This window comes from Patagioenas fasciata, chromosome 3 (assembly GCF_037038585.1).
Source record: "Patagioenas fasciata isolate bPatFas1 chromosome 3, bPatFas1.hap1, whole genome shotgun sequence".
Lineage (NCBI taxonomy): Eukaryota > Metazoa > Chordata > Aves > Columbiformes > Columbidae > Patagioenas > Patagioenas fasciata.
Window position 1 is genome coordinate 23,182,639 of NC_092522.1, and position 25,531 is coordinate 23,208,169.

Sequence of the window (25,531 nt, forward strand, 5' to 3'; positions counted from 1 at the left end):
TCAGTTGCTGCTGAATATTAATGCAAGCACACATTGCATTATTGTCCAGAAAAATGAACAGACCAGTGTGTTCACTACATACTGAAGTATTTCTTAATACTCGATTATTTCTAATCAAATTGCTTCATGTATTACTTCGTTTAACTTTACCTGTTAAAAGTGGTTTTTTTTTAGTGTAGGATGGTTAAGTATGTGAAGATAAACCTGCAACCTGTGGAGGTTTCTGTATAGGCGTTTTGTGTACTGTGTTGTTCCTCAGTGCATAAGTCAGAAGAAAAATGGTTTCCTCCACAATAGATGTCAACTGATGTAATTGTAAAGGAAAAGTTGTAATTTATTGTGCTTTTCAGCCAGAAGTTGAGACATTTGTGCACAAGAGCAGCATTGAGCATGAAGACTTTGTTTATATTGATGAGATTTCTCACACATGCATGTTTTTTCACAAGCAGAATTTAAATAAGCCACAAATGTTATTTTATTCCATGATTTAGCATTTTATGCAGTGCTCTGAAGAAATTAGACTTTCTCAAAAATCAAGTGAGAAAGTTTTTTCGTTTCCACACTAAAGTTGCTGTTCATTTACAGCAAAATCCTGTTCCCAGTGTTTCATCCAGTAGGATAATACTAAACTTTTTGTGCATAATGCCTGATTAGGCCTATTCTGGTCTTAATTTACGTGAATAACAGGGTTTTTTAAATTAGTATTCTGTGGGACATTTGTTGAGACTAAGTTACTGCATAGAAAACTTGGGGTATTTTTGCAGACATTTTATCTTGCCTTCCTTTGTTAAATGAAAATAAATCATTTCAATATGAAATTTGGATTTATAAAGCTTCTACTGCTGTGAATACAGGTAGTTATCTGAAAATGAAGATGTGTTTCTTTTGCTTTCATGAATCTTTACCATTGGCAAAGAATTCATATGACAGTTACGAGGCAAGAGGAATTTATGACACAAAATTGGGGGAATGACACAAAATTGGGAGGAGCTGTTGACATTCTTGGGGGCAGAGAGGCCCTGCAGAGGGATCTGGACAAACTGGAGAACTGGGCAATCACCAACCACATGAAGTTCAACAAGGGCAAGTGCTGGACTTGGCACCTGTGACACGGCAACCCTGCCTGTACATACAGACTGGGGGACAAGAGGCTGGAAAGCAGCTCAGCGGAGAGGGATCTGGGGTTCTGGTCGATGGGAAGTTGAACATGAGCCAACAGTGTCCCTGGCAGCCAGGAGGGCAACCATGTCTTAGGTGCATCAAGCACAGACAGCACTGCCAGCTGGGCAGGGAGGTGATTGTCCCGCTCTATTCTGCACTGGTGCGGCCTCACCTGGAGCTCTGTGTGCAGTTCTGTGCACCACAGGATAAAAAGGATATAAAGCTACTGGAGAGTGTCCAGAGGAGGGCTACGAAGTTGGTGAAGGGTTTGGAGGGGAAGCCGTATGAAGAGCGGCTAGAGACACTGGGTTTGTTCAGCCTGGAGAAGAGGAGACTGACGGGAGACCTCATGGCAGCTACAGCTTCCTCACAAGGGGAGGAGGAAGGGCAGGTCCTTATCTCTTCTATCTGGTGACCAATGACATAACCAGCAGGAAGATGTGCCAGGGGAGGTTCAGGTTGGACATTAGGAAAAGGTTCTTCACCCAGAGGGTGCTGGAGCACTGGAACAGGCTCCAGCACCCAGGGAGGTGTCACAGCCCCAAGCCTGACAGTGTTCAAGAAGAGACTGGACAACACCCTCAGACACACAGTGTCAGGACACACAGGGACCGGAGTTGGACTTGATGATCCTTGTGGGTCCCTTCCAACTCAGGACACTCTATGATTCTATTTGAGATCTACTGAGAATAAACAATACACTGATGTATAATAACATGGCAAATTTATCAAAAGGTGAAAGGGGATTTGTAGCTTGCTTAGGAATATATCACAGTGCAGTAAACACGCTTTGGATCATGTTCATTTGTTGTGATAGTGCATTATCCATTTGCTAAAAGCTCTGCATGGTTCCTTACTTAAGCTCAGGAGACTATCACAAAGTTCAATGTTTTAAGAAAAAAAAAGGAAAATTTCTCCAAATGAGGAGAACAGAAAAGCCCATAAATGAAGTCAGATTGTGTACAGGTTGTTGTGGTCTAAATACAGAGACTTTAGAGAGCACTTTGCAAAGGATGCTCAGGGTGATTGTGGGAAGTTCCTGAAATACAAGCCACCTTAGGAAACTCATGGGGCTTCTTGTTGGCAGGGATGAAAAAAGTGATCTGTGAGTGGACAGGGCTGTGTCAGAAACACTTGACAAGTTTTTGGGGCATCAGACTTTACTGCTGAAGCAGGGGCAGTTGCTGCACAGAGCGTGTTCCTTGCAGCAGGTTGGTCGGGTGAGCTGGACCAGCCTCAGGCTGATGTGCAGACAGTGTTAGAGGTGGCAGGTGAGTCAGATGTGGAGTTGGCTGGAGCAGTCGCCTCGCCAAGGGGGTTCTGAAGGAACTCGGGGGAGAAGTGAGGGAACTGCTGGCCAAGATGTGCATCCTCTTATCATAGATGGCCCACTGTGCCACTCTGACTTTCATCCAGAAGACCCTGGGAACTGCGGAGGAGTGGGTGGGACTTCCTTAGAAAAGGGGTAGAAGCTCTAGTAAAGACTACAGTTGGTGAGCTCCTGGGTGAAGCAGAACCTAGTGGGAGGAAAACAGTGTGCCTTCCGTCCAGCCAAGTCCTGCAACACTGACCTGCTGGGCTTCTGCGAAGTTGTCAGTAAGTGTGTGGACAAAGGAGATCCAGTGGATGTCATGTATTTGGGTTTTCAGAAAAATCAGGCTTAGTAGGAGTCAGCAGTGTGTCCTGGCAGCCAACCCACATCCTGGCATGCACTGAACAGCATCCATCTATCTCGGTGCCAGGAGATGCATTATGTCTCTGTTGCACCGTTTGTCCACTTGAAACGGGCACATATGTAAACATCTCTTTGGATTCCACTTTTAAATTTGGGCAGAAATAAGTTGAGGGGAAATCATGTTTAAGCTTTACAAAATCACAAAAATAGTAGATAAGGTGAATGGAAGTGGCTGCTTACCAGACCTTACAGTACCATGGCTCTGGGGCACTGATGGAGCAAGCAGGACATGCATTTAATATGGTAATTCTTCGTACAGTGGGGAGTGAACTCCTGGAACTTGTTTCCACAGGAGTTTATGGTTGTGACAGTATCAGCAGATTCATTAAAGGATTAGACAAATTAATGAAGACCAGGTTGCAGAGAAGTACGCTCTGATACCTTTGGTCTAACAGTTGTATTCCAAGGGGAATGGACCACATAAAAAAGGCAGGCCTGGGGTGCTGTCCCCACATAGCCACTGCTTTAGGGAAGATGCTGGTCTCACCCAGTAGGGCATCTCTCATCCTTGTTCTTCACTGTGAAGCTAAATGCAATACTGGAATGGTAAGAGTAGTGAAAGCGTACTGGAGGAGTAAGTGAAGAAGGTAGTGGCTTCGACCACATATTGGAGAAAGGTACCAAAAGAAACCAGTTATCACTTGTAATAAATTTCTGATTCTAATCAAGCTTCCATTAACGTTGAAAAATAGGGCTATATGTAACAAAAAAAAAGAAGGCCTTTAATGTTCATTAGAGCAATATTATAATACCTACAAATCTCTTTCTGTTCTTCACCATTAGATAAACATATTTATTGTTAGTTTTTAGGACATTTCATAGGTGTACTAGAAGATCTTAGACTTGCTATTTACTTCAGTAAACTTAGTTATAAAGCCTCAGGTGTATACTCAGCCAAAATTCTGTTTATGTGCTGAACTACACATAGAGAAGCGGTGTGTTGGCTGAATCTGTTTTGGGCTAACTAGGCCATTTTTCATGCTAATTTGTATGGCTGATTTGTATTTTTGTTTATTCGTTTGTTAGCTCATTTCAGGCAAATTTAGACTAAATTTTGCATGTTAAATGTTTAGGTAGCATATTGAAAATGAAACTCTGAACTCTTCCCTTCCTACCTGAGCAACAGCAAGTTATTAAATTGAGAGGAATAATATGGTAATCCACATAAGTGATAATTAATAGGACTGTAATAAGGAAGATTGTGTCTTTCTTAATGTGTTGCATTTGGCAAATATTTATACCATAAAACTTTATGCTAGTAGCATCACAATCCCAAATAAGATTCTTCATATTCCTAACCGTGTTAAATTATCACTACCAACTGCAAAGGGCAAGATACAAGCCCTGAAGGAATACAAAATAGCACTTGTAACAAAAGGCTAATCTCATTAATGATAAGCCAGAAGTGTTCCAAGATTTTTAATGGTACATTCATTTAGGATTCAGTTTTCCCCATGTCACTTGCTCTGTTATTGCAGTATTTAATGATTATTATTCGTTATTCTTCAAGTGCAAAGCTTGATGTCTGTTAATGTTACAGTTATGATATCCATAGTACGTGATTCATGTGTCAATACATACAGTAATATTGAGAGTGCTGCTATCAGTTTGGACTTTTCAGCTTCATAACTGTCTAATGAAAGAGCTGCTCTGTGGAGGTTTTGTGTGTGTGTGTTTGACAGACAGAGAGCAGGAGGACTTCCAGCACAGGGTTATGGCATCTGGCTATCTCTGTGCCAGGAGATGCGTTATGTCTCAGTTGCACCATTTGTCTACTTGCAACAGGCATATATGAAAACATCTATTTGGAATTTGTGCTTACATAAATTCAAAATACAGTTTCTGTTTAGTATATTGCTCTAGTTCCGTAAACCATTGTACAATACCTTCCAGCTCTCTCTTCTACTGCACCATCTGTCTTACGGTCTTACTAGTATCTTTTCATTGTGGAAAAAATGTGAGATACCATTAAAACATTTTACATACCTGATAGATGATGTTGCAAAACCTAAACTTTTTATGTGCTCCATTGCCATATACATGTAGGCAGTTCAGCGCGTCAGGCAATAACAAATAAGTTCAGTAGTTAATTGCTTGTGCATGAAAGAAAATTCCTATACTTCCTTAAAAATGTTTTTTTTAAATCTTTCTTTCTCCAAACCACCTCCTACTAAGATGGGATCTTCTTTCTCCGATTCACCGTTCTGCATCCTGAGGGCAGGATTGTTACTCCTAGGGTGAAACAGATGGTCGTTTTGATGAGTTAGAGAAAACAATGCGTAGCAGCACGTGTCTGGCTCATACATTTAGGGAGTTTTGCAATGTTCTGCTGACACTAACAGCAAGGCCTGGCTTTCTCATAGAATTTGTCATAGTAGAAATTCAGCTCATCTGAATATTCTACGATTACATTTAGCTCTTAACGTCTATTCATACATCAGCAAAATAAAATAACCCAAATCCATGTTTAATTAGGGGTAACTGAGAGGATTTTAATATTTCATGGCATGAATTAATAAAATACCTTTGATCCTCCTGAAGGTTTAAGACAGTCACCATGAAGAAATAGGTTTTCCGGTTACCTGCATTTTCTCAAAACATAGTGTTTTTATTAAGTAATTTCCTTTCCTCAGACTATCTTTAATTACATATTTTTAAATATAGAAGAAATTCCAAACCAAGTTATATACGTGTTTACATTAAATTGTTATTTCCAGTCTTGGATTTCAGTGCATGCCCTGCCACTGTCTCATTTTGAACCTAATCTTGTTTCTCCTCTATGTTATGTCAGGACGTTGAGTTTAGTGAGTGCAGCATTTGATGCAAAAGTGTATGTATCCTGAAGCAGTGTGTAAAGACTATTGAAATGCTAGAAGACCTCACTAAGAGAGCTGTGCAGCTGTGAAAAGTGAAGTAACTACTCTTATTGTTTGAAGCTTGCTTTTCCTATTAGTCTACTAGGATATAAATGATCAGTTTGAGTAAAAAGGTCAGATTTTCCTCCTGCCTCCTGATTGATGCAATCTATGTAGTGTTTCCATAGCTAGATTTTAGCGTTCAGTTAAGCCTCTGCTTGTCTTGGTTTAGCTTTTCCACAGATTATTTGTGCGACTGTATGTATCATAGTCCTTATTCTCCATTCCTGAAAATAACTTGAACTTGTTTCTGTCAACCATGTGAGTGGGAGCATAAGGATCTTCTAATTCTCTGATGACTTTCTGACTGCATGTAAGGGTACTCAGAGTGTGACCAGAGATGTTTAAAGTGATGATCAAATTTTCAATGGCTTGAAAACTATTACTACATTTAAATCACTAAGTGATAACAGTCAGATTTATACTCTAAAAAATTTTTTTAAAAGTTCAGGTAGACGTGTTTAGCACAAGTCTGTAATGGGATATTTTCTAAACATAGACTAATGAATATTGAGTTGTTATTAAGTGTAATTTTCGGCATTCTTGAGTGCTAATTTGGGGCTGTTTATTTTAGCAAAAACAGGTTGGTCGCTCACCTGGGGTAAGCAGTATAGAACACCAGCAGGAGATCACTAAATTAAAGGCAGACCTGGAAAAGAAAAGTGTTTTCTATGAAGAGGAACTATCTAAACGTGAAATAATGCACGCTAATGAAATAAAAAGTCTGAAGAAAGAACTCCGGGATGCAGAGAGCCAGCAGCTTGCCCTCAAGAAAGAGATCATGATGTTGAAAGACAAGTTAGAGAAAACCAGAAGAGAAAAGTGAGTATTGTATGAAATTTACCTTTAAGCTCAAAATATCTTTTGAAATCTCCTAGTATATTTCCAAACACACTGTCACTTCCTTACCTGTAGTGCAGACAGGTGCATTTTGACTGAGCTAATGCCAGGGTGGAAAATAGGTGCCTTTAAAAATACAATACAACACAAAAATCCACAAACTTGTACTGAAGGAGTTAATTTTGCACAAGAATTCTTGCACTAGCTGACCATTCCAAGGTATGTAACTTGAGCTGCAGACTTGCAGCTCGGGGTAAGTCAACCCCTGAAGCTTATGTTGCAGTTTGAAATTAATTTTTTTTTTACATTTTTTTTCTGTTTAGTATTTTCATCTTTTGATGCAAAACAAATGTGTTAGAGATCAACTATTGCCTTCATTTCTGCCAGCACAGGAACAGTCACGTAATGCGGACTAAGGCTAATCCATGCTGGGTTCCATCCAGTGTTAACATCAGTCATCAGACTACTGTAGGCATAAGCTGCTTTATCTCTTCTGACATGGTAATTTGTTAGAGACCTGCTTTTTTCTCCCCCACGTGATGGAGCTTATAACTGGCCTTGAGAATGTTCCTTGAGGCATTCATCAATAAAAACAAGTTTTTTTCTGTTGGATGGTGTAGTAATGGAAATACTCATAAACTGAATGTGTTCATTCATAAAAAATTCAGAATGCTTTATAGACTCCTAACATAGATGCTTCTTTCTGCTGTTGTAGTAAGATGGTGTGTTAGAAAAACCATGAAGAAGTTCCTGCTGAAAGCCTCACCAAACTGTAGTGAGTCCTTAAATATGAGTAGTAAAACAGATAAAGAATTTTTCAAAAAAAGCTTATGCAAACAGAGGTGAGAACACTGCTTCTCTGGTAAATTGTTTCCAGCAGGGGAAGTAGATCATACAGCCTAGAATGCAGTGGATGAACTGTTTCTTCCAAGAATCTGGCTATTCATAGGACATATTAACCACAGTAGTTCACTGCTTTGCTCTAGGTTGAGAGAGAAAAATTGCATCACTGGCATGCTTTCATTGCACCACAACTTGATGGTCTTACTGGCCTATGAGTTAAATGCACAAAAGGCTATGCATATAAAGGCAGTAGTATGGAACTCCTTTAATGCCATGTCAACCCAGTAGTGTCTCAGAAGGAGGAATATTCAATAAAGAATCATGAATATGTCTTTCTGCCAATTAAACTGCTGCTGAAGATCATGCCTCCAACCACTGACCAGAGCAAAAACTTCTTAGAGTTTTATCGGGAAAAATGGCCTAAAAAATGTTAGTCTGCTTCATGCTAGCTGGTTCATAAACCTTCTTTCTGTCTAGTTTCTCTCTATAAATAAAAAAAATAATAAAAAAACCAAAACTGGACACAAATCTAAAGTGAGTGCTGATGTAACCATGTGTTTCCGTATGTCTGTCGAATGTTGGTGTATGAGAACATTTTAGAGCATGAACAGAAGTGCATCACAAAACCAGAATCCAACACGTGGCTCTTAAGGAGAAATGCTTCAGTATCATACAAAGTCAGGTATCCAAGCACATGATGGGTGCTTAATGAAGATCTGATCTTAGCTGGGTTTTGTTAACCAGATCTGCAGAATCTCATGCAAGTATTAGGACTCCACAGAAGTGCAGAAGTCCACTGTTCAAGGCGTGCTACAGGTTGACCTTTATAGTAGTTCAGGGTTTTCAAAGGGAAGCTTAAATGTTAGGAATGGAAGAATTGCTGTTGCTGCTCAGTTCTCAGTATTTGGTGGTTTTTCTTAAGAGAACGTGATTTTTAAATTCTTTTTCTGCCTACACATATTGTTTTTAGCTTTCGTAATCAGGCATGCGGAGCTTTTTGTGAGGCTGCCAGTACAGAGGTGTTCAATCTAAGTGTTGAAAAGGAACCACCTGGAGGCTTTATGCTGAAATAAGTGGAATTATTCCAACAATAGACTTGGCATGGGTGTGGTGTTGAAGTGTGCGTGTGCAGTTTGGGGGGAAAAAATAGTCTAAAAATAATCTTTAGTGCACATAAAAAAACCCAGGCTTTGGTAAGAGGATGAAGTTGCATTAGTTCATAAGGGCTGTAGCATAGAGTGAATAAGAGCTTGGTCAAAATCTGTGTGTCCTTTTTTATGTAACTTACATGGTGGGGCTTCCTGACATTTTTTGAACTAGGTATTTTTTTATCTTCGTTTCCTTCAAATGTAAGCTTGCTTACCTTTGCTATTTCAACAGCATAAGTTTTCAAGGGAGTGAAACCACCTCTCTGTACAATATGATTGCCTTTTGCCAAAGTCTGATAAAGTGCAGTCTATTGAAAGTAGAAACACAGGAACGCAGTATCAGGCCAGTGATCTGTGTAGCACCATATTCTATTTCTTAGAATTGTCGTTATTAAATATTTTAGAAGAAGGTGCAAGAATCTTTAAAATAAATCATGTTAGTAGAAATTTCTTTTAAGCCTGTCATTGAGTGATAGATGTATAAAGCAGAAAGCTTTACAAAACAGTGTTTGCTGTTTTTAAAGTGTGTGATATAAAGAAGACTGGGGGCTGGTGTTTGTACCGGGTCTACTTGTTTTAGTTTCAAAGCAGTAAGATAAAATATTTCTTCACTTTGTACAGCCGCAATAAAGAGCTGGAGTTACAAAGTGATACCATAAAGCTGTATTTCACATTGTTTGCCTGTGATATGCTACAGTTATTTTACTGACAAAAAGAAAGCTGGGTCATGTATGATTTCTTAAACTTGAAGAGCAGATACCTAGCTAAATTTCAGATGAGAGAAAAAACTCGATGGGACAGGAGGATGCCAGGCTTCAAAGCAAGTGTGTTATTTTCATCTTCCTGGCTGTCTGAGGTGCGACAGTGGAGTCTGTCACAGCTCTGTGGTTTGCTGCGTTGATATTTGGGTATGATAGATTGTACCCACATTCTTCTCTGCTTAATATTTATCTTCTTTGTTTCTGTGTTTTACTATAGCAATCTGGCTTACTGGGTTACTGACAATCACCAGTTGAATTAAGAATGTGAAATATAGAAAACTACAAAACTGTTGGGCTCCTTCACCCATCCAGAGGTTCCTTAATCCACCACCATTTATGGCTGCTTTGAGCCCTAAAACCTTTAAAGAACAAGTTTTAGACAAATACAGGACAAAAAAATGTAAACAAAACCATAAAAACTTAATAAAAGAAATCTTTTAAAAAATTAGTTCTATTTACTGTCAGAGAAATTAGCTTTGAATCTATGCCTTGCAAACAGAAGCAGGACCTGTTATTAATTCCCCTGACAGCCACTGCTTTAATCTCTTCCTGCCTTTTCCCTAGGCTGTTCATCATATGCATGGAATCTGTTGATATAGAAAAGGAGTGGTGGTGAATTTCAAACTTGGCATTTGAACAGTAAGATAGTATGTTACTTTGCTAGGATGGAGTGTTATGTTTCAAAGGATGCCTAGCAACATAGAATTTCACCATGAGCCTAACATGCTGTACTACATTTCAAAGAGTGGTCGAAGCACTAAGTGAATTTCAAATTAGGAATAGGAAATTCAAACCAGCATTACTCTTAACTGGGTTCTCTGTAACCACTGACACTTCTCATCTTTTAAGGGTGTTCTCTTAATTTGGCAGTTGTAGTAGTTCTGCATCTCAGAAAAAGAGGCGAGAATGTAATTTTTCTGTTACACAATGTAGAATTTTGATCGGTATCCAGAAAAAAATTTGCAATGCTCAAGACAAGGTTTCCCCTGAATTTTATTTTTACAGAGCTAAACTTTTATGCTGGACACTTTTAAGGCTGGACAGTGGTCTTTGCTGAATAGACATCTGTGGCATTTATAGTATGGTTCCACCAACCTACTGATAAATTTGTAGCAATTGCCTAAATAATTGGTGAAACAGTGAATACAAGATACTATGTCAGTTGTTTCAAAAGACTGGATTTGAGTTTGGAGTTATATCTACAAGTTGCAGTCCACCACTTTAAGGAAATTACAGTGTTACTGGCAAACAGAAGACCTGCAGTTTCATTTATTGTCAGGTTCTCATATTCTTTGTGCAAGATCATAGTTGATGTTAAGCAGAGTCAACCAGCGGTTCTTCTCTACCTAATGGCATCCACAGGAGAAGGCGAGCGTTGAGGGAAACAGCTACTTCGAAACTCTCCAAACTTGCTCTAGAATCTGGTGATACAAGGAGTGTATAGGTTATCCATCCACTTTTTGCTGATAGTAAATGTACAGTAACTGAATTAACAGTTTTAATGTATTCTCCGGCTGTTCTAAAATGTCCAAAGCCCATTTGCCCATCAGAGACCCAGCCTCACCTGCTCTAATTTAGCCTCTATATGTTCTGGTTTTGTATGTGGTAATTTCTGGCTGTCATTCTGTGTGAAACATGAAACTATAGAAATGTGTAAGTTAATATAACATTTCTGTGAGTTGAGAATTTAGCCTGAATGTTTCAGAATATTGACACACACTTCGACCTGCAGAATTACAGCTGCTCAACGTTTGAAGAATTCATCTAAGAAATAAAATGTATATAAGTATATTGATAAGCATTAGCTCAATGTAGCTCTATTAACTCCGTACTGAGAGATCACTGTTTAATGATAAAACTCAGCAGGCTCTCTGTAGGCCTAAGATGGTAAAATAATGTATTACTTGCTTAGTTTCAACAGGCTGTAGTATTACTGATGTAATATTTCACTTTCAGCTAGTGTGTGCATTGATCTTTATGTATTTAAGTAAATAGTGTGATGGGTTTTAGAATGGAAAACTTTCTGATTCTCCTTCATTTTATTTCTTAGCCAAAGCGAAAGAGAGGAATTTGAAACAGAGTTCAAACAGAAGTATGAACGAGAAAAGATTCTGCTAACAGAGGAAAACAAAAAACTTTCAAGTGAACTTGATAAGGTAAGTGCTGATTAGTTGAGTCCTGAGTTTACAACTATTGTATGCTATGTACAAATTTGACAATTTAGATCTGTATTGGTTGTTATTAACTCCTAATTGATAGCAGAAATTAATGTCACACAAAAGACGGTCATTTAACATTTAATTTGAATAGAAAACATCTACATTCATCTGAATTTGAGAATACATGTGTGCACATGTATAGCTATACGTGTATGTGTATTTATGTGTAGGGATTGAGTTGATGGTCTGACAGTTTAGTAAGGGTAATTTTGGATGATGTCCTAAGGAAATAAAAATATATTTCATTGTATGACCAGAATATAAAAATACATAGTCAGTGATGTGATTACATGGGGTATATTTGCATGTCAATTACTGTGAAATTGCAGTGCCCCTCCCGCCTATTGAGGTTAAGTGTTAGTTTGAGATATTAAAAAAAATACAAATGATAAGGCATATTAATTGAAGTGTGTATTGAGCACGGAATAATTATAATCCATTCATTTAGATTATCTTTTTATTGTTCATTTTGACAGGTTGTTCAAGTTCATTGTGGATTAGCCAAGTCTCACTAAACTTGTCTATTCTTTTTGTAATGCATTGAATTTTCTAAAAATATAATGGAAGTAGAGTGTTCTTCGAAGTAAGCATGTTTGCATGTCAGTGTTCAAATTAAAGTGTATTTTCATACCAGTATAAGCAGTATACTATATATGCTTTTATGGAGGCTTAGCTCAAGAACACCAAGAGACTAGTCACTTGGATAGTTTTTCTACATGGTCTTTTTATTATTTTTTTAAGTTTGATTAGCTTTGAGGTTTTTTTGTCAAATGAGATTTAATAAATAGACATATTTAAGTCATAAGCCCATTTAAATGATAATTTTGGAGTGGAGTACTCATATGAGGAGTAAAAAGAGCAGACTAGATTAAAAATGGCTATTTCTTTCTTAATTTTGATTTGTTACTGTATTTCAGTGCTAAAGGAAGCTTTTCACGTGAGATTCATTCTCCTAAGCAGGCCTTTCTATAAAGTCTATCTGATCTCTGATTCCAGTTTCTGAATAATTATTTAGCATAATGAAGGTTCAGTTCCCAGTACCGACTCAGGTTAGCTGTGGCTTTTGTCTTGCAGAATATGCATGTGTGAATGACAGCTATGTGAACGCGAGTGAGGTTAATTGCTAAGTATAACATATTGTCCTTACAGATGTGCATTTAATTTCAATTTCCCTGTCTGCAAGTAAGTAGAATGAAAAATAGAGGAATGTGAGACACCTGGAGAATCTCAGGACTGACTTGTGCCTGTATCTGTTAAGCCTCTCATTCTCCATGGTTACTAAACAAGGAAAAGGTTCAGCATTTTTATCTGAGTTATAGCGCAGATTTTGTGCCCTTGTTTTGCTCTTTTAATGTAGTTTTTTCTGTGTAGAACATTCCACACCTACATGGTGCAAAGCAAAAGGCTTCTAAGAGTTGTAGAGGTATTTGGAGACTAATTCTCAGGGAACTGATTAATTTGTTAAAGTGTGTTTCTAGTCCTTAAAAATGGCCTTTCAGTACAGCTAAGTTCATACATGAGAAAAGATTCTGGCTTTTACTGCTACTTGGTGTTTAATTTGGTAGTATCAATTTTTAAAGCAGATGTGAGAGGGGGGAACACCTGGCTTTGTGTCTTCACAGAGAGGGTCTCACAGCAGCTTATACATTTAACCAGTTGTTTAAATTCTCATTCAGCTCACCATCATGTTTGAGAGACTGAGTATGAATAACCGGCAGCTGGAAGAAGAGATGAGAGACCTGGCTGATAAAAAGGAGTCCGTGGCCCACTGGGAGGCCCAGATTACAGAGATCATCCAATGGTGAATATTCTCTGCTCTGATGCCGTTGCAGAACCCCCTCAGCGTTTGGTAGGGCCGGTACTGAGCTTTTGCCCTTGCACATGGCACTTACTAGTGCTGAGGCGAAATCTCACACTCATGGAGGACTCTGCTGTGGTTTTGCTTAAGATTTTAATAATATCCAAATCTGGAAAATTGTTTTCCTCCTTAAGAGTGAAAGTGTCTTAGCAAATACAACCATTTTAAATGCAGAAGAGTCGTGGCCATTGGGTGTGGCCTGTGGCTTGGGAAGAATGCTGGAAGGAGGCATGTGCTGAGCTCACGCCTCCAAGAAGGAACAAGCCTGGGAAAAGCAGTGGCTCAGAGTATTTGTGTCTCGGCATTAATTTCCTTCATCTGCTTGGCATGTGGCAGAAAGAAACAAATACAGTGCAACTTTTATGTGATTTTTTTTTTTTTCACAAGAAGGGCATTCGAGACTACCACAAAGCCAGTCAAGTGATGTTTCTAATAATAATCTTGCTAAAAATGACGTTATGTTTCTAAAGTCTTCAGGCCAGTTCTAATAAATGAAGTGAGGGGGAGGGGGAAGAGTTGAACCTATTAGAAGGAGAAGATTGTTTTATCTAGAAGGCCTTTATTTTTCTTCTCCATGCCTACTTCTCTTCCCTCCCCTTTTTTGATCTGTTGCAGTGTTTAGCACCTATAAAAACAGTTTGCATCCAGACATTTTTTAGAGGTCATCCACTTCTGGGAGGATTCCATCATTATATACTAATCTTCTTTTGGTTTACTACTTCATTTGATTTTTTTATTTCCCCATTTTTCCTGTATCATGTTAGTGAAAAAATCTAATTTGTTGTGTCAAAGGAAAAATGGGAAACATTTGTTTTAATGAAACCTACTTTGGTATTGTTGTAATGTCAGTATCATTTCATTGTCCAAATAATGAGAAATTTGGCTTTTGAACATAGCGATGTGAATATGTGACAAGAAAGAAGGACTGTCCTTGGAGTTTCTCGAAGTGTTCTAAACAGTGTTTGTTATGTGAAATCATGTAACACCCATCTGTCCTATGATGTACACAGTGTCTCAAGGCATTGTATTCATAGCAGAGGTTAAAGAATTCAAAGGGTCTGCTTTGTGAGTGCTCCTTTTAGATCCTGTCTCTCATAATTGAGTGCAGTAGATGGCCTGTGTCACAGAAATAAAAAAATAAACAAAAAAACCCCATAAAAGTTGTTTAAATGAACAGTTAATTTATAGCTAATTAGAAATGTTTATGCAGAATAAAATGAAGGTAACAAGAGAGACAAGTCTGTTATTTCACATAACATATTGTTTTAAGGTAATGATTATCTGTCTTAATGCAGCAAGGTAACCAAACTCTGTTTTTCAGATTTACATGTGAAACACTCATAAAACTTGGCAGTTCTGGAAAAAGACAAGTCAGAATTAGTTGTGGATTGTTTTACTTAACACTTTGTAAAAATGTACCTACAGCCATTAAGAATGTCCCTTCTCCAGTTTATGAGGGTATTTAATATTTTAAGATGTACTACTGATGTGGTTCAGGTATATGACAAAGCATCTTGCATGTATTAGAGGTGTTGCTGAGGGGTAGAAGAGATTTGGGATTGATGGTTTTGTTATCTCTAAAGATACTTGAAGAAAGGTCAGGAACTTGCAAGACTAACTTTCTGAATGAAAGATACCATTTTACTGATCTCTTATGATAATATAGTGTCTTTCAAAAAGTATGGAACTAAAAATTAAAGAATTATGTGAAAGGAAAAAATAGAATTACTGTTGGCAAATGTTAGGGAGATTTAAAAAGAAAATCTGGCTTGGTTCCAGTTTTTAATCACTGTCCACATCTCAGTTTTTCCCCCATACTTATCTCTGCTTATGTGATTTTTTTCAGCTATGTGAGGCCATATCTTAGCTCACATTTTTTTCTTATTATGTTTAGATTTTCCATGTGTCACCCAGATAACCTAATAATGTCCATCTACTGCCCTTAGAATTAAGTACTGCATACTTAAACTGGGTCCCACTCTGGGGATTTTTTACTTTGGGACATGAGGAGCTATATGAAGTATTTAAACATCTCTAGTAATGATAAACATTGCAACAGGAAAACAAACAAAACAAAACTCACAAATTTTGAAGAAATGTAATCTTACTTAGTCACAAGCCTATGTTTTCTTCTGAAGAACATGCAGTTTAAATCCATACCTACTTATCTCTTCAATATGACAACAGAATGAAGCTAAGAAAGTGTGGTAGAGTTTGTAGGATTCCTTTTCAAACCTAGCAGATTTTTCACATAATATTGCTTTAAAATATGTATTTTTGGTGCATACTTTCTGCCTCTTAAAAATGGGGTTTGCCCACCATCTTCTTTTTGTACCATGATTCATGAGGGATGGAAGGCAGTAGATGAAATTAATTACTGGTTTTGTAAATGGTTTGCTCAGCTCCCTTTAATAGTTCAAGGGTTTTGTTCTAGACCTAGCTTAAGTAACACAAGTCCATTATTTCCTTTGAGTGCTTTGCCATCTAATAGATCATCTCTGTCGGGAAACCTACCCCCTCAATTTAAGTCTACACTTAGGTGGTTAAGGTAGTCACTTTCTTCAAAACACTTGAACCATTATAAATAATATTATTTCTTTGAGATTTTTTATATTGTGAGTAATTTTAATGGCCTGTCTTGTTCCCTTTTGCCTTCCGTGCTTTCTTCCTGTGCTCTCTTGCATCTTGTTCAGGGCAAATGTACGAAAGTATTTTTGTTTTTGTTGTTATTATCCTAGGATGCCATAAATATAGCCACAATATTAATATAAACACTTGAAACAAACCTTTATTGCAAATTCTAATGTGGTAGAATAGACCATCACAGATCATGCAGCCTTAATGAAGCTATTATATTGACAAGTTTATATTAGCCAAATCACTCATCATTCCTTGACAAGAGTAAGAAATACTGAGGCTTTTATAGTCAACTATAAATTTTCCTGTGGGAGCTGGGAAAGAGATTCATTGCATAGGAGGTTAATTCAGTCACTTTAAAAAAGGAATCTTTTAAATAGCCATGGTACCATATTTCTGTTCTGTTGCAGAAAGAAGGTCGATGGAAATCTCGGTAGTGATTCCCAGAGTACTTGGCAAGATTCTTAACTTATTAGTCTCGCTGGGAGGGATTCGTATAACCTAATTTTATAAGTCCTGAGGTAGACAACTAAAATAAATCCCATGGCTAGTACTGTAGAAGTCTATTTTTCTTCCCACTGATTGAAAAAAGCAGCTTAGACAACAAGTTCAAATGAAGTATTCAGTATTGTTGAGTGTGTTTATATGGATGAACTAAATCCCACCTATTTTTACCCGTAGCGTGGCTGTTAGGCTTAGACTGAGCTGAAGCCAGAAGCTGTGACTGTTGTTTACCAGAGGATTCAGTTAGTATTGTCCTTGTTGACCAGATACCTTTCCAATCAGCTGCAGTGTGATTGATTTTTTTTTTTTTCCAAATTACTGATTTCAACTTAAAACAAACAAACAGACAAAACCAACAAAACACAAACAAAAAAATCCAACCTTCTGGATTAAACATAAAAAAGCCTCAAGGTAGTTTGTTTTTTTTATTCTGACAATTGGTTGGTCTCAGAAGAAAGCACACATAAATTGTGGAAGAGATTTAGGGAATGGTGGTACTTGGAATAACCAGTAAAATTCTAGGGAAGTTGAATTGTAAGAAACTCAAAACATGAAAATTTCTGAGATGCATTGTGTTTGAAGTAAGAATAAGAGGTTAATTATCTATAAAATAGAAGTTGTGGAGGTCAGAGAAAAATTAGAGGGTTTGGGAGAAGAGTGAAATGATCAAAATTTTTAGATAAGTAGCTTAAAACAATAGTTTGAGAAGGGAGAGAGGAAAGAAATAATTAAGGTAGAGGCTTTGAGTATAGTGATATGAAGACAGAAATATAAAAGCTTTGAGAAACTACAGCACTGAGAATCATGGCTCTCAGACTTCCTTGGGGATTTTAAATCATGTGAGATGCAGCTCAGCATAAGACCCCCAGGACTTCAGGACCCTTCCAGTTCAACAAAACTCTCTGGTCTTCTGGGTCCGTTTTGTACTGTGAAGTATCCCGGATGGAGAGAGACAGGGAATCTGACTTTCCTAGCAGCCTGGCAAATAACGTAGTAGATGTAAGTCAATGGTTATTTGAAGGTTGTCATGATGTTGGCTCCAACCAAAAAGTCACATTTAATTTTACAGGAATTTGTACTAAATCACTGTTTTATGTTCTTCGTAGTTAGTGAACTAAGCCTGTAAGTGCCTCAGGGCACTTACCTTATATATGAAGAGCAAACAGTTAATCTGATTCAAATTTTCAGTCAAGAAATAAGTGACTCTGGGTGGAACTTGAAGAACTTCTCTTCCTTATGTCTCCTGCTGTGCTTATTAGGGCTCTCTGTAAGAAGGGGAGCAAGGAGAGAAACATAGTAGGAGTAACTTTACCATTCTTGCTCTTTTTTTTTTTTTGCCTTAATAAAAAAGACAGCCAACAAGAAAACCCCTGCAAACCAGTAACAAATAAAAAAACTCCAGCAGCTCCTGGGTTCACATAATGTTTAATCAATATTATCTCATTATCTAGAGAATGTTGCCATCTAGTGGACAACAAAACTGTATTTCAGGTCCAAATTGTACTGCTTTTATTTACTGTCTTGAAGAGACTGAGGAGTTTCCTTGAAGTCAGTATAATTTTTTGCAAAATTTAACTTTATATTTTAGTTTTCTAGATTTCTGTGTGTTCTGTGGAACATCTCGGTGAGGTTATTGCATGTGCGGTGTTTCAGCCTTTAGAGCCTGAAGGTTCTGTGTGTCATAAACCAAATAACTGAAGTGTTTTCTCACCTTCCATAAAGAAGAATGAACAGGAGCAGAGTAGAGGGTTAGAATCACCTCTCTCAACCTGCTGGTCACGTTTCTTTTGATGCAGCCCAAGATATGGTTGGCTTTCTGGGCTGGAGGTTCACATTGCTAGCTCATGTTGAGCTTCTCATCAACCAACACCCCCAAGTGCTTCTCGTCAGGGCTGTTCTCAGTCCATTCTCTGCCCAACCTGTATTTGTGCTTGGGATTGCCCTGACCCATGTGCAGGACCTTGCCCTTGGCCTTGTTGAACTTCATGAAGTTTGCATGGATCCACTTCTCAAGTCTGCCAGGGTTCCCTGTGGATGGCATCCCCTCCCTCCAGCGTGTCAGCCGCACCACACAGCTTGGTGTCATTGGCAAACCTTAAGCTTGCTGAGGGTGCACTCAGTCCCACTGTCGATTTCACCAACAAAGATGTTAAACAGCACCAGTCCCAGTACTAACCCCTGAGGAGCACCCCTCGTCACTGGTCTCCGCTTGGACATCGAGCCATTGACTCTTTTAGTGTGACCATCCAGCCAATTCCTTATCCACCTTATTCATCAAACCGATGCCTCTCCAATTTAGAGACAAAATTCCCTTACTTTCTCACCTTGAGAGCTTCACATTCTTCTTATTCCTGCTTACATTACTTTCCTTTTACTGGATATTTATGTATCCATCTACCCCCCAAAAGCGTCTTATGCTACTTCTCCCATATTTTGCCCACCGTTATACCCTAAGTGGTTTGTATAGGCCAAGGTTATCTGTATCTACCTGTCTGTTATCCAGAATGTTATGGGGAAAAAGTTGGTATGCAGCTTCCACTGAGTTCTAGTATACCATGGGAAAAATAGTGACTCATTAATATCAAAACTCCCACTGACTTCAGTAGAGGCAGGACATTTTTTTTCCTAAGCTCCTCCTCATCTCTTGAACTAAATTGTGAGCAGGAGACAAAGAAGATAACGCCCAAAGCATGAATAAGTGCTCCCTTTTTCATGTTGGGTGTGAGCTTTGTGGCAAATGGTTGCTACTTTTGCATTAACCTCTTTTGTAGTAGAGCAATCTTCCTTATATAAATCTTAAGCTGCACACCCAGAAGTCACTGCATCCTGTAGATCTTTAGCCCGTAGCTTTGGCATTGGGATCTTGCCCTACAACCACTGTGGGAAAGCTCTTCTGTTCCTCCCTTGCCTGTGGCAAGTTCAGCATATGTGCTCTCTGAGCATCTCTCTCATTTGCCTCTGGTGACAATCTATAAGTCTTTGAAACATTGTTTTCTTTTTATTCATGAATGGTAAATTTGCAAGTAGCACAATTTCTTTGTTTACTGTGTGTACGCACCCCATAGTATCAACCAGAGAAAGTTATATTGCTTTGTAGTCCTGGAGGGGGAATTGCTTTGTGCAGAAAGGTCCCTGAGAGACAAATTTGTCCTTCTGGACAACTCTCAACTCCAGTCCAGCATACCCAGGATTACATTTGTTAAGGAAAGATCAGGATAAGTTAGTTTCCATGAAGCAGGAAAACTGTTTTCCTGCTTTCCTGTAAGTTATTTACCACTATTTGAGGTTGATGACTTGGAGCACATGGCAAACGTTTCTGTGGTTTGTGTGGGTAGATCTGTGATCAAGCTGTGGTGTTGGACTGGTGGTCTCTGCGAGTGTGCCCTGGTGTTGCAAAACTGAGTTTGTTCTGCTGTGGGCCAGGCGAGGATGCTCTGAGCCAGGCATGTCAGGTGAAAGGAAATGTGGGGATTTTGGTGGTTTGTGGCCTGGGGTTTGTTTGTTTGGATGTGGGTTTTTTTGCTGTTCGTTTGTTTTAGGTTTTTCATAAGCTACTTAATTTCAGCAAGGCAATTTTTTCGCAACTTTCTTTTCTACGTAAATACCTGAGGCAAAATAAAGAAAGAACCTTCTGCTGTGATTAATCACAGAAAGCTTTTTCACCTTTTTTTTTTTTACTTTGTAACTGATGATCAAACAATCTGAAAAACAGACATGTCTTCTCCTTGATGTCTTTACACCCAGAAAACACGTCTTGGAAGAAAGCAAGCTCAGGGGATGAGAGAGCCTCTTCTGGCTAATGCTGTTTAATAACATTTGAATTAGACTCTCCCTATTTAATTATCATTTATTGAAATAATTTCACTGTTTGATTCTAACTACTGGTTCTCATAGTCAGTTGATACCAGTGGAGTCAACCTCTAGTTCCAGTATTGTGTGGATGGTTGAATTGTTCATTATTGGATATAAACTTTGTCTTAATTTACTCCCTAAAAATAGGTTGAATCCCAAAAGGTTTCTTTCCCACAGTCTCAATTTCAGGTAGCTGACATTTATACTAGGACATATATTACTTACTTAGATATGTAGTTCTTTGATCTTTATTCGTTGTCTTAGTGATGCATATTATTTAATGGAACTCTGCAAAGAAGCAAATGCTTAGTTTTGTGTGGTTTCCTGTTTTTGTTTGTTTGTTTGTTTGTTTGTTTTTGTATCCTTTTATGATTTTTGCTTTGTATTCTTTTTCTGTTTGCGATTTTGTTGAAGGGACTTCTTTTTTTCTTAGATTGTTTAGCTAAAACACCTTTTTCTTCTAATGTAATTGTTTAGGGTAAGTGATGAAAAAGATGCTCGAGGTTATCTTCAAGCCTTGGCCTCTAAAATGACAGAAGAACTAGAGGCCCTGAGGAACTCCAGTTTGGGTGCAAGAGCTACAGTAAGACTCTAATTCCATATGACAGATTTTTTTGTTGTTTGAAAAAAGCCACTAATTTGATAGTTTCAACTGCAGGAATAACCTGTCTGTAGACTCCGTGTTAGTCAAAAGTTAAAATTTCCTGGAGCTTCCTTTGAGAATAATCGAATAGCAAATTTATTGTTTATCAATTAATTAAACACCAATATATTTATAATGTGATTTTATCTATGTTATTGTTCAAGTAGCTTCTTTATAATCATATATTAATTTGTTGAGGAATATCTATACTTTGGGTCATGAAGGCCTTAAAATCTTTCTGTTGCGAAATGTGAATATCCTTCATAGCTGTCATTTGAATTGAGGCACATCGAAACTAGAATTTGCGAAATCTCTTTGCTCTTGAGATCATGGCAGCATAACATGTGCATCTTGCCTATTTAGTACCTGAGTTTAAAAATAATAATACTAATAACAATACGCTTTTAATTTTTAAATTTTAGGTTACTTTGGAATTAGTGAACTCTTCTGTTAAGAACATAATACACTGAGAAACGTAGTTATTGAAGTTAATTACATTCCTCATTTTCTGCTTTCTTTCCTCTTACTCTTTCTTCTCCCCTTTTTTTATTGTTTATTAGGACATGCCGTGGAAGATGCGCCGCTTCGCAAAACTGGATATGTCTGCAAGGTTGGAACTACAGTCTGCTCTTGATGCTGAAATCCGAGCCAAACAGGCTATTCAGGATGAGCTGAATAAAGTCAAAGCTTCCTGTATCTCTACAGAGTGGTAAGAATGAATTGTTTTAATGGAAATTCACTTTGATACGTCCCAGGGAGTGTCATCAAATAATGATTTCAACTATCTTATCTGTCAAAATTTGGTAATGAATTATATGCCTGTTTCTTACATCCAAATGTGAAAAAAAAAAGACCGCATCTCTCTTGGTTGTGTAAGCAGCTGAACAAACACTTACTGGGAAAATCTGAAATCTCGAATACTTTCAGAAGGGACACATTCTCTTTAATAATATAATCTATCCTAGTTGTAGTAACAAGTTCAAATGCAAGCAAAGTTTGGTTTCGTATCTTAGAACATACTCTTTTCCATTCTGTGGGCAGCTGTATTGGGTTAACTGACAAAAATAAATTACTGCATACTGATTTGCACAGCAATAAGATGTGCATATGGAAGATTTTGAATTCTTTTATTCCTTCCTCAGACCTCTCTCCCCACTCCCTTCCTCCTTAAACTACAAAGTTTATTCTGAGTTGTGTGAGTGCCTGAAGCAGGGGATTAGGGGGAAGGTCTCCATCTTTAAACTAGCTCAGCTCAGCATTGCCCAGAAAAACTGTGGAAAGCTCTAGCAGCTCTGTGAACACAGCTCTAGTGGCATGAGACTTCTTCATAGCACCCACCCTTGAAAATGGTCCCTGTTGTTTCTTTGATAGTTCGGACAGAGAAATCGAAGACAAAATATGAGCTTTGCTATGCCTTCAAGAAAACCCCTCAAATTAAAGTTTGTGTAAGAATAAGCTTGCACTGCTGCTAACCACTTGCAAAGGAGTCCAGCTGAAAAAGAAAGGCTTGAATTTCTTTAGCTGTGGGTTCTAATTGCTTCTGTAAGCTGTTAACTCTATTAAGTAAAGAGATTTTAACAGATAAAATGCAAAAATATGAACAAATACAAATTACATGTTGTTTGCATAGTTCCTGTGGTGTGTTGTAATTTGTCTTAAACTAAAGCGTAGCAAATGTGCCACACAAAGAAAATTGGTCCTGTAACATGAAGTGATTGTAGTTACATTTCTAAATTCTGAATCCCACTGGGCTGGGGGTGCAATGTTAGTCTTTGAGTTGGTGTAGGTTGAAATAGGCCCTTGAGCTGAAGTAGGACGTCTTAGGTGCACACTCATTCGGTTCCTCTTACTGCTTTCCCTACAAAACCGATTTTTACAGTCGCAATTCTGTAATGTTGCAGTGTTTGAGCACGTAGACAGACAATACAAGGCATGAAAATAGCTTCTAGCAGAGAAAGGGGTAGGACGTGGTGTAGGAATTTCAAATACAAGCAAAGTGAACAATTTCTCTTCAGTCATATTTGAGGAGCCCTGGCTTGTTCTGCAGTCTTAGGGAAGCAGCTGGACAGAGCTGAAATTCAAGCGTGTTATCTGTCAAGAGGGAATACCTTGTCCACCTTACCTGGGTGTTTTTCAGGCCAGGTAGCACAATGGTAGGCAGCACTGCAGATACACTAAGAACAGGAGAACAGGTGTTTGCTTTCACAGGTGAGGATGAGAATTGTCAAAATGCACAGCGTTAGGTATCAGCTCTGAACCAGAGAGCACTGAAACAGCTTACTGTAAAGTAACAGAGAAGAAAAATAGTTCAGCATAGTTAATTAAGTATCACAGGCACTGTGAATTAACAAATATTTAAAACCCCAATTTTTAAGCATAAAAGTACATGTGGTCTCTTTTTTCTCATTCACAGGATACAGGCTTACACAGTTACTCATTAATTAGAAACACAAGCCTATTTAATGGGTAAACAGAGGCAACTAATTGCTTGTGGGTTTTTTGTGGTGGTGTTGTGGGGTTTGTTTTTGTTTTTTTGATACCGTGCTGAACAGGTCTTCATGGATTTCTGAATTAATTCTCACATTTCATGACATCATGAAGCTTGCTGGGCACTAGCTGTTACATAGCATGCAAAGTTGAACAAAAAAAAGCGACTTGTATAATGGATTGTAAATACTTACATAGTTTTTTTGTTTGTACTCTTTTGAAGTAAATTGCAAGAGTCTGAGAAGAAGAACATGGAACTATTGGCGGATATTGAACGGCTGAAAAAGGAGACGGAAGAGCTTAGATCAGAAAAGGGTATGGCAGCTGATATCCAAGTAAATAACATGTTTCACATTGGTGGGTACATCTTATTGATTAAGTGTCACCTTGCAACTAAAATATGATACCAACAGGCTTCAGCATAAAAATGTGGCACAACAATTGCTTATTAAGATGTACCCACAGCAGTTACATTTGCACTTCTCATACGGACTTGTAATATACTTCAGTTTTGTTAATACGCTTGAACCATTAAGGTATTATTTGAGTTGGAACTGCATTATTTTTATTTGGCATGCGTATGGTGATTTACTGCCAGAAAACTGTTAAAAGTGTCGGTGTATTTATAATTTTTTTTTTCTCCTTGATGATGAATGAGGGTATTTAGACTTCAATACTGATCGTAATGTTCTTCATCTCTGAATGTTTTGGGCCTGTCTACACAGGGTAACCACATGTGGAGGCATTCGCAGCTTTCATTTGCTTCTGGGATGGCTTTATTGATTGGATTTGTAACCACGTAGTAGAGCAGTGTGGTCATGTTTGTGGTATTAAGAGTATGTTTTGGGATATCTAGTGCATCTGTGTAACAGTATTTCATATTGTTGCTGGGAAAAGAGACTTTTTGGTAATTCTGAAATGAAAAAAAAATATTTAATTGATAGGTGATTAATGATTTGGCTGAGTTTTTGCAGTTCCTGTAGTAGCTCTAATATTTGTATCTTATCAGTCTCATGGGAAGAGGTATATTTTCAGGCCAAATGGAATTGTCTAATTTTCTGTAGGGAACTGTTTGAACTCCAAAGTTTCAAAACCCTGGCAACAATGGCTGCATAGGGATGTCAGATATTGTTCAGCCTTTGCAACCTAATGGCACATCAATCAATAATGTATTGTAGTTAACATTAATCTCCTATATATAGGTCTCCAAGTGCTTGTTGACTTGTAAAAATAATGCACACCTATCCAGAATGTTAAAAAATGACTGGTGCTGATTAGAAGAAGACTTAGGGAACTGATATTTGTTCATCTTGATTCTTAGCACTGATGCTGGGATAATGCTTCTTCCAAGTGCTTGCAGAGGAACTCCTGATAGCATCTCCCTAGAGAAAATGCTTTGTCATGTTTAGCTTTCATCTATAGATTCTCAAAATGTCTTAAGTATTAATCTTATGCATGGTTACTCAGCTTCAGAAACCTTCCTTTGTGTTAAACAAGCTGTTAAGAATTTATGATTAATATTTTACCCTGTATTTTTTCCAGTGTTTAAAACTTTTGGTTTTGTGAAAATAGAGATAAACATTTATTCTTTTCTTAAAACAAAACGACGAAGTAGAAGGAAAATGTACAGTTCAAATAAAAGTTAGTTATTGTGCTTTTTGCCAGAAGTAATTAATTAAGATTCTACTGCAACTATTGAAATATTTTGATAGAAAGACACCATAATCCAAAATCCTTATTATCTTTAGACTTGGTTTTCTCTTAGAAGAAGAAATATATTGAAGTTTGGATCATGAACTGTATAGAGCAGCGGTGTCAATCTCATTTTCAGGGGTGGGGTGACACATCAGCCTCGCGGTTGCCTTCAAAACCTGAATGTAATTTTAGGACTGTATAAATGCAGGAGTTGCTTTTGAAGGCAACCACGA

The 25,531-nt window shown here is 37.9% G+C and overlaps 1 protein-coding gene across 8 annotated transcripts in view; it reads left to right on the forward strand.

The window, feature by feature from the left end:
- The window catches only part of CDC42BPA (CDC42 binding protein kinase alpha), a 194,235-nt gene that overhangs the window by 122,866 nt on the left and 45,838 nt on the right, over window positions 1-25,531 (forward strand). For all 8 annotated transcript variants that reach the window (XM_065834823.2, XM_065834821.2, XM_071805938.1 and 5 more), the window contains 6 exons: window positions 6,386-6,633; window positions 11,454-11,559; window positions 13,299-13,423; window positions 20,951-21,056; window positions 21,677-21,825; window positions 23,827-23,918. In XM_065834823.2, the coding sequence (XP_065690895.1) occupies window positions 6,386-6,633; window positions 11,454-11,559; window positions 13,299-13,423; window positions 20,951-21,056; window positions 21,677-21,825; window positions 23,827-23,918 (826 nt within the window). The remainder of the gene's footprint in view (window positions 1-6,385; window positions 6,634-11,453; window positions 11,560-13,298; window positions 13,424-20,950; window positions 21,057-21,676; window positions 21,826-23,826; window positions 23,919-25,531) is intronic.